The 12332-nt window shown below is 32.2% G+C and overlaps 2 protein-coding genes across 2 annotated transcripts; one reads left to right on the top strand and one right to left on the bottom strand.

Moving 5' to 3' along the window:
• Nucleotides 1-2461: 2461 nt before the first annotated feature.
• On the bottom strand, nucleotides 2462-8600 carry abs (ATP-dependent RNA helicase abstrakt). The gene is made up of 12 exons (XM_088275436.1): nucleotides 8130-8600; nucleotides 7115-7297; nucleotides 6037-6204; nucleotides 5769-5958; nucleotides 4955-5091; nucleotides 4734-4831; nucleotides 4257-4420; nucleotides 3856-4061; nucleotides 3437-3553; nucleotides 3023-3216; nucleotides 2746-2860; nucleotides 2462-2635 (listed from the first exon to the last, which is right to left on the bottom strand). The coding sequence occupies exons 1-12, from the start codon at nucleotides 8332-8334 to the stop codon at nucleotides 2547-2549; spliced, it is 1866 nt and encodes a 621-aa protein (XP_088131562.1). The 5' UTR covers nucleotides 8335-8600; the 3' UTR covers nucleotides 2462-2546.
• A 345-nt stretch (nucleotides 8601-8945) lies between these two features.
• LOC148299977 (putative RNA-binding protein 18) lies at nucleotides 8946-12057 on the top strand. Its single transcript, XM_088275437.1, has 4 exons — nucleotides 8946-9088; nucleotides 9257-9345; nucleotides 10029-10239; nucleotides 10443-12057. The coding sequence occupies exons 1-4, from the start codon at nucleotides 9077-9079 to the stop codon at nucleotides 10716-10718; spliced, it is 588 nt and encodes a 195-aa protein (XP_088131563.1). The 5' UTR covers nucleotides 8946-9076; the 3' UTR covers nucleotides 10719-12057.
• Nucleotides 12058-12332: the final 275 nt, after the last annotated feature.

Genomic DNA, 12332 nt, shown 5'->3' with positions numbered 1-12332 from the left:
TATCATCGGCATGGCTTTTGCTTTTTGTCAATGTTTTTACACAATATATATGTATTAGATCTGTTTACATTTTGACGTCAGAATGTACGTCATTGACTGTTACCCTCGTACTGACATTGCGTAAGTTTGTGTCTCTGATTGTGTCTGTTGTTTTATTTGATAATATATTTACAGCGAGTCACTGGTGTGGAACTATATTAGTATTCTGCGGAACATGTATGTATTCTGATATTGTAAAAGTAAACTTGAAATTACTCAGAATTTCATAACACTCGATAAAGTAATTAATGTGCATGTCCTGTTTAGTTTTGCGCTACTAATAATAAATGTTTCAAAAAAAAATATTAAAAAAATTACATATAAAATTATTTAAATATTATCAGTAGAAAGTCAATTCAGTTTAATGGGAATGTTACTTATTAGGTATTAACCCTTACTGGTCCAATGTCGAATCTCATTCGATATCGATTTTTTCCTCTTATATCCCATGTCGGATGTTACTCAAAATTTTTTATCATTACTATTATTTATTTAAAATGCAAGCTTATGTTTTTTTCACTTGTATCTATTACAACAGTATGTGGAGCAGAGGACAAATGATTTTTTTTTCTCAATAGGAATGTAACTGTCTACCTAGATTTTTTTTAAATTCTGGGGGACCGGAAAGGGTTAAAGAGAAAATTAGGAACATCAAAAAGAAAACGCGAGGAAAAGGATCCAGATATAGAAAAAGAACTAAGTTTTTTTAGTTAGCAGGCGGGGTGTAAATATCTCGCATGATTGGCCAAATGTCTTGGGCCTGGTGCGTGCCTATTAACCTTTTAACCGCGTTAACTTTGTTCCTGAGAGACGCCCGTGCGCGGCGGTATTTCGCCGTTTTTTTAATGATTACTTTTATCATGTATTTAGTTAAGAAACTTATCATGTATTTAGTTAAGAAACGATTTATTTTCCTAAACAAAAACGTTCGATGGGATTCATTGTGCCTTTTTGGTACTCTATAATACACGTGTGTCACATTATTCTTGAAATATATCGTAATATAAACAAATTAAATTGTAACATAAATAAATCAAAGCACGCATCGTGTGTCACTCTTACCCACTGGCGATGCGTAGCGTCGAGAGTGAGACAGATATAGGGCATGATTATGGCGCGGACTAATTACCGACCGCAAGAAAAATCAGGGATCTGTTCTTTTATTTATCCTTGTGATGTTACAAATTATTAGTCAGATATTTCAACAGATGTCATAAGGCCAAGGATTGACGTATTATTTTATCCAAAGTTCCACACCATGAAAAAATCCCTCTAAGTTGAACTGAGGTTCGAAACTTGGAGCAATGTAAAAACACAAACGCTTATGTCAGCCGCGTATGGGACATGTTTTGTTAAAACGCATACGGTTATGCGAGCCGCGTGGATCCGGTTAACCAGGATAGACTGTACTTGTCCGCTTTACATTACACGCTTTAACAGCCTTTTATAGCCTATTACTGCTCTTTAATTAACGTATTTTGTTGTTTTAAAACTTTGTTATTATGTGAAGTGGGAGGCATAAATTTATTTGTTGTAAACTGATGAGTTCTGATTCGAAAGTAATTTTGTACTATTTTAATTTAGTTAGTAAGTTTAGTTTCCTTTTTATGTTTTAAAACATATACAGTGGAACCTCTCATAACGAGCACCTCTCATATCAATTCGCATAATGAAAAAAAATATATAAAAAAGTTGCTTCCTTAACAAGCAAAACGTCGCATACCGAGTTACAGAGAAAGGGTAAGTCCCTTTTTCACAGGATTCACTTGTGAGCCGGAACTTCCGCGCCAGTCAAAAACAAAAAAATGTTTCAGTTAACGAGTGTTTTGCTTAACGAGTAAGATTCTGGAATGAATTATGCTCGTTATGAGAGGTTCCACTATATTCATTTTTTTTTTAAATAATCCACAATTTTATTTATAAAGTAACATTTTGTTGATAAGCATGTAGGGTATTGATTAAATTACAGCAACAGCTAAAATCATGCATGTGTGATGTACTTAATAACAAATAAATATTTATACTTTTACATAAAATAAAAATACTTCTATTGATAAAGTTTTCTTAATTATAACATCTTGTTTATGATAAAGCAATATCTTGTAACCCACAAAAATAAAAAAAGGGCAGCAAAAACATTCCCTATAAATACCTTAATACAATGTTGAGGGATTGTTGCAAAATAATTCACCAGTAAAAGAGTTTTTGAAAAAATATTAATGATTTTGAAAAAAAATTTATTAGATGTGGAAATTTTTTCTCCGTTTTTAAGTTATTTAGATGGTTTTAATACGCATGAGTTGTTTTAGAATGAAGCTTAAATTTGTATGAAAATTTCCCATGTTCTTCTTTTATAACTATAGTTATCATCAATTAATAGATTTTTTATAACTAAGCTGAGGTAACGAATCATGAAATATGGTTTATTGTAAAAAATGTTTTATTGTAATTTTTTCAAGTTTCACAAATAAAACTTATTGTAGTTTTTAGCCATAAAAATAATTTGTCTAGTAGTCAGCTGCAGTATTGGACAAGTAATCTCTCCGTCCAATATTAGAAGCTTGTTTGCTTTGTACCGCTTCCAATTTCGGACAGTCTGGAAGGAGAAGAAGGAAATAAGAGTGACAACATTTAAAAATACAATTGTAAAAAAATCATACAATAGCAATTTTTCTTGAATGTATCGTATGTCACCACACATGTTACCTGTAATTCTGTGACCGAGACCACCACAGTAAGAGCAGCCTTGAGAATCTGTATCTTCTGTAGGTTCTGTATAGTTATCAGTATCACTGATCAAATCAAGAAGGAAATCAGGCACCTATAATTAAGAAAACAAAAATAAATATTTATATTGTTTGAGGTTATTTACTGGATTTCAGTAGTGGTTGTTCGAAAATGTGAGTCTTTGTAATTAATTGTTTAACAAAGGGAAAATAGCTTTAGCTTATTTAATATCCATTAAGAGAAGTTTGTACTCGACCTTTTGCTTTGCCTCTCGTAGTAGATGAGCCAAATCTCTAAGAACACTGTCATCTGTAGCCCTGCTAACAAGGGTGGTGGCAGTTCCTCTTCTCCCGGGAGCTCTGCCTGTACGCCCTATTCTATGAACGTAATTCTCAACATCTCCTGGCATATCATAATTTATGACATGCTGAACATCTGCAAAATCGAGACCTGAAAAAATATTAATATGTTGTTAATTTATCTAAATACGTATTTAATAAGATCTTAAAGATAAAAAGAGCTGTTAAGTAAAGTAATTGCATGCGTCTCCAAGCTATAAAAACAAGAAGGAACTATAGTTAGTTCCTTCATTTACAATCAGTTTGTATGTATGAATTTGAAATTCCGTACCTATAACATATGTAAATAATTGGACATTGATGATACCCACCTTTAGATGCAACATCAGTAGCCACCAGAACATCTTTCTGACCATTTCTGAATGCTTCCACTGATCTACTTCTTTCTTCTTGATCTTTGCCACCATGAATTGCCACAGCCTCTACACCTATATTAGTAATCAATAAAATAATGTAAGCTTTCAAAAAGAAACAGTTATAGAAAAAATAGCCTAATTAATTTATTTTAAAAAAAAAGCATGATATACATATTGGATATTATCATAGCCATATCTAAAACAAAATCATGATCTTCAAATAAATAGATTATTGTCAAGATGTCCTACCTCTACTATTTCGTGAGTTAATTAAACATACATGCATAATTAATTATAATAATGTAATGAGTATCAATGTTGTATTTTATGTGTTAAATCGTGTTGATTTTGTAAGCATATATATTTTTTTAAACCTTTCAATAGAAGATATTCATGGATTGCATCCACATCTTGTTTCCTTTCTGCAAAGATAAGTACTGGCGGAGATGTTTTTTGCAAACAGCGGAGTAGATGAACTGTTCTAGCCTCGGCGCGTACGGCTTCCACTTCCTGCCGGACATTCAGAGATGCTGCTCCAGCTCGTCCAACATTTATTGTAACCGGTTTTACAAGTGCAGACCTAAAAAGTTACTCCAAGGTTATAAAACCAAAATTAAAATGTTTACCCTATGTTGGCATCATTATTGTATGCCAACATAGGGGAAAAGATTTAAGTGCAAATAATAATAATAAATTAATAGAAGAAATGTCTAATACATTAAAAAAAAACAGTGTTAGTCACATTTGGCTCCATGATGATGACATAATGTCTTACCTAGCAAAATTTTGAATTTTTTTTGGCATTGTTGCGCTAAACAGCAGAGTTTGCCTTTGTCCTCTAAAAAAGGAAAATATTGTCCTTACATCTTCTTCAAAGCCCATATCAATCATCCTATCTGCTTCATCCATACATAGATATCTGCAAACATCTAGTCGAACCTGTTGAAAAATATATACATAAGCATTTTCAAATACTTGTATGACATTTTACATTTAATTTGATGGTCATTATTGAAAATTTACATTTTTGAACTTAAATGCAGGACCTGCTAGATCAGAAAACAGTAAAGAATTATAAAATAATGCGAAATGGGAACTTTTGCAGGAGCTATACGAAGTCTGTATTTATTAATTTAGACACATAAGTAAAAATATAATTAAACAGAATTAAGTTAATTTAGACACATAAGTAAAAATATAATTAAACAGAATTAAGTTTTTTAGGCATTACATAGTAAAAATTCATACATACCATTTTCTTATCAAGCATATCCATTAGTCTTCCAGGGGTAGCTACCATAATATGAACACCTCTTTGTACTATATCCATACATTCAGACACCGGAACACCTTGAGTGAATGTGTAAAACAAATGGCATGGTTTACTTTTTTTGAATATGTGATATTTATTTTCATTTTAATAGCTAGAATATGTTAAAAAATGGACATGTGCACAAATATATAAACTGTTACCTCCAATAGCCAAACAGCTTCGAATCTCAGCATGGCCACATCGTTTGAGGTGGCGAGCATAATGCTGAATTATGTCAAACGTCTGTTTAGCCAATTCTCTTGAAGGGCAGATAATCAAACCATATGGTCCTTCATTTCTGAAAATAAACCAATTTTAACCTTATAGTAATACTAATTTGAGTTTAATGAGAGTAAAATGCTTACAATTTAACTGAGAATTGGTTTGTATAGAAATTAATTAAGAAGAAGACCGAGAAAAACTTGGCACGATCAGGTATGCCAAATACTTGAAAGCAGTCAGGTTAGGAGTCGAAACAATCGGCGGGTGTGTATGAGGAGATGCATGAACGTGGAAGAGGCGAGAAATGTTTGCAAAGACAGAGTGGTGTGGCGTTCTATTCTCTCTGCCTACCCCTGCGGGGAAGCGGCGTGATGGTTAGTTAGTTAGTTTTTAATTAAAAATAATTTATAAATAAAAAAAAGATGACGTAGAACGTAACTAAGATATATTAAATTAATGATGCTTCTGTCTGAGATTATTGATTAGCCGAATTTCATCTGTAATGAGGTGATAATGAATATAATTATTATGTACATATAATTAAAATATAATATAATTATGATATAATTATTAAGTTTGTTCTACTTAGTGAGATGGTTCACAAGACTCTTATTGCATAATTATCGTCAAATCCTGTCCTTAGTTGTGCTATGTATAAACTTTTTTACATATAAAAATCTTTACTGAAAAAAATCTGAAAACCATAATGTTTTAAAGATTTTAGAAAATAGTACATCAGTAAAACATACTTACTTAATAAACGGTAGGACGGTTTCTTGTTCTAAACAAAACATTACTAAAGGTAGAACAAAAACCAATGTTTTTCCAGAGCCGGTAAACGCTATCCCGATCATATCTCTCCCAGAAAGCACTGTTGGAATGCCTTGAATTTGAATCGGTGTTGGATTGACAATACCCTTTTCTTCCAAACCATTCATAATAGCTAAAAAAAAAGTAATATTAATTGATGTTATTTTATATAGCGAGTAAGATGATTACAATCATAAAATAAAAAGATTACCTTTTGGAAACTTCATATGTAAAAAAGTTTTCAAAGGAGGAGGAACATCTTCTCCTTCAACTAATATTCTAAGTTCTTCTCTAATCCTTTCATGTCTACCCTCCGGTTGAGCGAGAACACACCTCGGAGGAGTCCAGGATGTTTTAATAGGATCTTCATATTGTATACCTTAAATCAAATTATCAAGATTTTCATATTGTATTTACTCCATATCCACAAAGTAAAGTTTTTTTTAATTTTATTAAAAACATTTTTCACTTCGCTTTAAACACGTATCCGTACCCCAATGGTGCATAGGGCACTGCATAGTACAAAAGGAGGGTTATCTTGATCGTTAATAGACGAATGTAAGGTGATCAGCCCTGCGCTTCAGGATAAAATAATAAAATGCTTAAAATATTAGACTGAAACATCACTAATAACATTATTTTTACTCCAAATCTTTTTATGCAAACATTGGATTTAACCCATGAGGAACTGTATTCAATATATATTAAAGATGTCCTTAAGACCCGAAGTAACATTTCAGAATAAGGGAATATGGAAGTCTAACTGTTATTGACTGGCTAAACCTATCAATTTTTACATTTATGTAACATCTTCATTCTACTATGGTTGAAAATCTATTTACATAGATTTTTGGACTTTATTATCATACATACAATACAATTGAAATTATGTCACATTTAAAAAAATTAACCTGTTAACCGGGCAGGACGCATAAATACGTAAAATGTTAACAATATTGGGTACGGGTAGGACATATGAATACGTCCTTGAAATATATGTTGCGCCCTGGAACAGGCGGAATGTATATTTTTTGAACAACAAAGGTATTAGTCATCCATACATGTCTCAACATGAATTTAAGACACGGAGTGAATCAGTATTCGCGCCCGTTGCGTAATTGGACAGCGGACCGCCCGGTTAACAAGTTAAAGAAAAATGGATAACGCGACTACCGGTACTTATCAGCTGATACATAAATTTATATTCAATTAATAATCACAAACAATATAAAAACATGCAAGTGAGAACAGAAATATCACAAATGTAAAGATATTCATTCGCAATATACCTTTAGCTAATTCAGCAACTCCCATCAATGCAGTTCTTTCTGCAACACTCTCCAGAATCTTCTGTTCTTCTCGTCTTTGTTTCTCCGCTGCACTGACTTTCTTAGCTTCAGCTAAACGTTTCAATTCTGTATGTTGGTCCAAGAGACTCACATTGAAACGCCTTCCCCAATCTTCCTGAGATGCTGCAAATATAAACACGTAGTATTAATATACTTTCAGTTAAAACGTAGTGATTGACCAACTTTCAACAAAATCTGATAAGTGCCTCTACAGATAAATGTCAAAAATTGACCTAACATTTTCTATTGATTATTCTTAACAAATAAAATTCCTTTGCTTATGCCAATATTTAATTGTAAAGGCAAACCTTATCATCAAAGCAAAATTAGTCCAAAAGAAGTATTAAGCATTCCAACTTACATTTCAGGAGCTGTTTAATTTAATTATCAATTGATTCCGCAGTCACTTTGTAGTAATATTTATCCATTTTGATTATTATTTAAATTTTACATGGTAAATAATACTGTTTCTTCAAATTTATTGTGACACTTGTTTTAATGCACTCAACATCATTTTCAAACAGCATATGAGAACCTTAGCCTAAATTTGAGAGTTGCGCCTTTGGGATGTTGAAAGTTAAGGAAGGGGTAGGAGCTTTTATCCATAATTTAACCCAGAGCTAACAATATGTTGATGACTAAAGCATCTCTACTATCCCTACTGTCCATGTTCCCACTGATAAAAAATAAGAAACAGCTCATCCCCCTTCTTATTCTTAAACGTCCTAGGGACATAACTTTGAAATTCAGGCTAAGCTTTAAATACGGTGTTTGATAATGATGTTGAATTTGGTTTTAAGAACTTTTTAAAGTTGACAGAAATAAACATAGTTGCACTTTTTATTATTAAATGAAGACTACATAGTGATAATTCCAGAGTGAGAAAGAATAAGCGGATAATAACATTATATCGATTTAATATTTGACAATTTTTATAACTGGTTTCTTTTCATACCTTCATCATCTGGATCATTTTCGCTTGAACTTTTGGTTTCGGCAGCAGCTTCAGCAGTTAATTGAGCTATCCTTCCTAATTTAATCAATTGTTGTTTTTTCCTTTCTTTCACAGGTACATACAGCTCGAAATTATCGTCTGCTTCTGATTCTGAGGATTTTTCATCTCTACGATATCGCTTAAAGGGAGGTTCTTTTTTACTCATTTTAAAAAATGTATTTGAATATTTGGAAAATATTTACTCTATTGAAAAATTGACTTGAAAAATTTGTACTTTAGTGAACTATTATATTAACTGGAATTAAATATAAATTACATATTCTCAAAATTAGTGGATGGAGGCGAACGCCAAAGAGTTTTACACTATCACAGACTAACTAATTTGTACACTATGTAGTTATAATTCACGAACGATAACCATCGAACCAAACAATAATATGTGCATACAGAGAAACTAATTTGTATAAATGCATAGGTGACGGTGACAGACGTCGCAGCAGCATGTTATCACTTCATCTTCGTATTGTATGTAGGTTTTTCAGCCCTATGGAATTTTCTATACTATTTTCTGATTGTTGGTAAATTCGGAACGCAACCTTTGTTTCGCATCCACGATTGTCTCTGGTTAAGTTAAATTTTTCTTTTCTACTGTTCTGTCATTTTTATCTATGATCCGTTCTAGTTTGCGGATTGATTCCGCCCATTGTTTTTCGAAATACTGTGTACCCATATAAGAAATCGTTCCTGAAAATGCCTTTTTGGACTATAAATCATTCGAAAATTCGTTTCATTATTATATTTGCATAGCAAAATACATGTTCGAAATTATTTTGTGATAATATTCCATCATTTTTAATGTTTATGTCCAAGTTTTCCTAAAAAGAATTTTTGCCTTATGTATTTTATTTAGAATTTGAAGTCTGAATTATAAGAAAAAATAGTGTACGATGGATGCCACGGTGAGATTGAAATTTTAGAATTAATGATTCTTATTTTTTTCTAATGTGGAAAATGAAACCTAAGCTTCGATCTGGTTTTCGAGTTAGTTTTGCGCATAGATAATTTGTAACAAAAAGTTTCAAAAATTACTAGCGCGATGCATTTTAAAATATCTTTGTTTATTTTAGGTTCCACTTCGGTTAGACCCTCTGAAAACTAATGAACCCGATGACAGAAGATTATGGATCGGAAATTTAGATCCTCGCATTAATGAGTACGTATATAATTAGAACTTTTTCCTCTAGTATCAGTATCATTACATTCCCTTGTAGACAGCTACTGTCACTAAAATAATTTTAAAAAAGGCGCAATTTACACACTGGACGAGAAAGGTATTTGTACCCGTTCCATCGATTGATGCTTAAGGACGGGGAGGGTAGTTTTTCCCTTCTGCGCCAGCCTCATTTTAAAGTCAGAAAATAAGGAATTACATATTTAATGTTTTTATATGAATATTATGAACCAACCTCTTTGTTAACGTCTTAACTATAAGTACATAATTATCAAATCCCGTCGCCAGCGGTCCGCAGGCGTAAAAAAACACCCGTCAGAGGTGTGTTAATAGTAAAAATAAATGATATTCTGAAATGGAATTAAACAGCCAGTACCTTCGTGTTAACATTTTTTTAAAGTACTACATAAGAGATTGTTTCAACTCTCCAGTATGTCGGTACCATTCCACAGGTTAATACAACTGCCAAATTTGAACAGTATACGACTATAGCTTATTTAAAAATTACATTCTGTGAAAAAAACTACTTGGGTAATATAATTTACCGGGATGGATGGTGAAAAAAAGTATATATACACCGGATACCGCTTCTACAGGATGGAGAATTTCCCGTCTTGTCATTAAATTGGGAATGGAGAGATAATGTATGTTATTTGTGATTACCGGTATCAACTCCTGAAATTGGTGCGGACTTTTGGCGATGTCGAAAAGTTTGACCTGATGTTCCACCGCACTGGACCTCTGGCGGGACAGCCGAGAGGTTTTGCCTTCGTTACCTTCAAGAAACGTACAGAAGCACTGCGAGCACAAGAAGCCTTGCATGGAAAACTCGTTGGATGCCGGAATATGTCAGTGAAATGGGCTCAAAACACATCAAATGTAACTATTTTTTAATTTTAATTTATTATTAAAATATTTCACAAGTTTATTTCATAGTTTTGATATACACATATTTTCATTATTCATGTAAGAATTTGATTCAAATTTTGTCTTACTTGAGACTGGATTTTTATAGTTGTAATTTCTAAGTTATAAATATGTTTTTAAAAATAGTAAAAAAATTAACTATTGAAAATCTCTAGGATGAGGTTGTCAGACCTAAACCAGAATTAGGAATTGCGGCACTAGCTGGAACAACTGGAAAACCGGATTCGAAGCTGAGCAAGAAATGTGCGATACAGTCCATCGAGGCTAAACTAAAGATGATGGAGAACCAAGAAGCCGGGGATGATTTTGTGATAAATAAACTAGCCGCCTCAGAGACACCAATTCTCGCTCAATATCAAACTAAACAGTACCTGCCTCAGAAAAAGGATAGCTCTTGGAGAAGAAGACACCCTTACCATAAAAAGAGATAACATTAGCAATTAATTTTTATGTACAGTAAGTAATCCCTTGTAATCTGCATCTTCAATCTTCACACTGAATGAGATTATGTGTGTCAATTTGCTTCTTGGATGATGTAGACTTGGCTTCTCCTTCTTGGGGACCAATTATGTATGACATCGCAGATGCGAATGCTTCCACACCAGATATTTTTTTGAGGCAGACAATGTACTAATCATCGTGATATATTCTTTATATGTACAAGTACCTGACAGACATCTATCTCTTTGTTTCTTACTTTTATCTTCTTTATCCCTCTGGTGAACGAATGGAGTAAATTGAATAAAAACTTTTACTGCCTACATTCGCTTTTGTGTCGGTTCGTTTAGTGTCGCATAGACTACCAGTTATATTTAGACATTCTGACTCCTCCAAAAACCCGGGACTGAGATGTGACGTTAACTTTTATGGGCAGTAAGAGTGTTTTAGTCTTGTACGAGTCTCTTGAGGTAGAAATGTACTGAACGAAATGTTATTGTAAAATTCATTTTGTAACATAGGATAGGGAGGGGTCGCGATGTGTAAACACATTAATTTCAAATGGTTGGCATAACAAGCCAACCATTTAAAAAAATCCTTCCTGGCTCCATCCTAACTTATGACTTTTACAATACCTAAACATTGTATCAGTTCTGCTAATCTTAAATTGAACTTTCAGAAATGTTGTACTAGTTTGCGGGATGTACTTATTTTATTTTAATTGGATTTTTTTTTAAATTTTGTATGTATGTCATTGGCGATGTCGCACCTATCTTTTGGTTTTATACTGACTTCCTATACAGTCTTATTACCTGATACATATTGCAGATAACGAGGGATTACAAATTCTATAAATGATTTTAATTATTGTAATATGTAGTAAATTTGCAATCTTTTCAGACACGTCACCATACTTTGTATTCGTAGGGATTAATACTAGCAATAACCTTCTTGTTATTATGAATAATTGTTAAGTAATTTTAATTATCACTTCACCAAAACCTGATATATCAGTGAGAAATAAACAGGCAAAAATATGATTAGCAATCTATACAGTATCGAATTTAATAATGGATAGATATGACTGCCGAATCAATACTGCACTTGTATAATATTAAAAAAGCAATTAAAGATAATTTTAGTATTATTTTTACAAATTCTTTCGTTTTTACCATATTGTAGTTTGACTTATTTTAATTTATGCCCATACAAGTTTTCATAAAACAAATAGGGTTTTTGTTAGACTAAGATTGTCATGTGATTAGGTTAGTAAAATATTTCTCTGTAAAAGTTTTTCATTGTCTTATTCAAATATACATTTTTTGAATCTCATTGGAATTTTATTAATTTTCCAAAAAACATTATATACTCTCAACAAATATCCAGTGCATTTAAATTTACGTTTTATTCTAGTTTCTAAAAAAAGGTATAGAATATTTTTAATTTTCCCACGGAGTTTGCAGACATGATTTTATTAGTTGAGTGTGACAGTATAGATTCATGATTGTTTGAATATTTGTAATAATTTTTGGTTATTCAGAAAAACTTATATGGCATTTAACACATTCACAGTTATAACAGATATGGCAGTCAAATTCATGTCACTT

This window comes from Brachycentrus maculatus, unplaced genomic scaffold (assembly GCF_059751285.1).
Source record: "Brachycentrus maculatus isolate JH-2025_06_01 unplaced genomic scaffold, ASM5975128v1 h1tg000865l, whole genome shotgun sequence".
NCBI lineage: Eukaryota > Metazoa > Arthropoda > Insecta > Trichoptera > Brachycentridae > Brachycentrus > Brachycentrus maculatus.
Note: the sequence above shows the minus strand (reverse complement) of the source record. Positions and strands in the feature narration are given on the sequence as shown.

Coding starts and splice junctions, on each gene's coding strand:
- abs (XM_088275436.1), bottom strand. CDS start 8,334: ATGAGTAAAAAAGAACCTCCCTTTAAGCGATATCGTAGAGATGAAAAA. Junction 5,959..6,036: donor ACATATGAAGTTTCCAAAAG/GTAATCTTTTTA, acceptor CTTTTTTTTTAG/CTATTATGAATGGTTTGGAA. Junction 3,217..3,436: donor TACTGATGTTGCATCTAAAG/GTGGGTATCATC, acceptor ATATTTTTTCAG/GTCTCGATTTTGCAGATGTT.
- LOC148299977 (XM_088275437.1), top strand. Junction 9,346..10,028: donor GATCCTCGCATTAATGAGTA/CGTATATAATTA, acceptor TGATTACCGGTA/TCAACTCCTGAAATTGGTGC. Junction 10,240..10,442: donor GGGCTCAAAACACATCAAAT/GTAACTATTTTT, acceptor GAAAATCTCTAG/GATGAGGTTGTCAGACCTAA.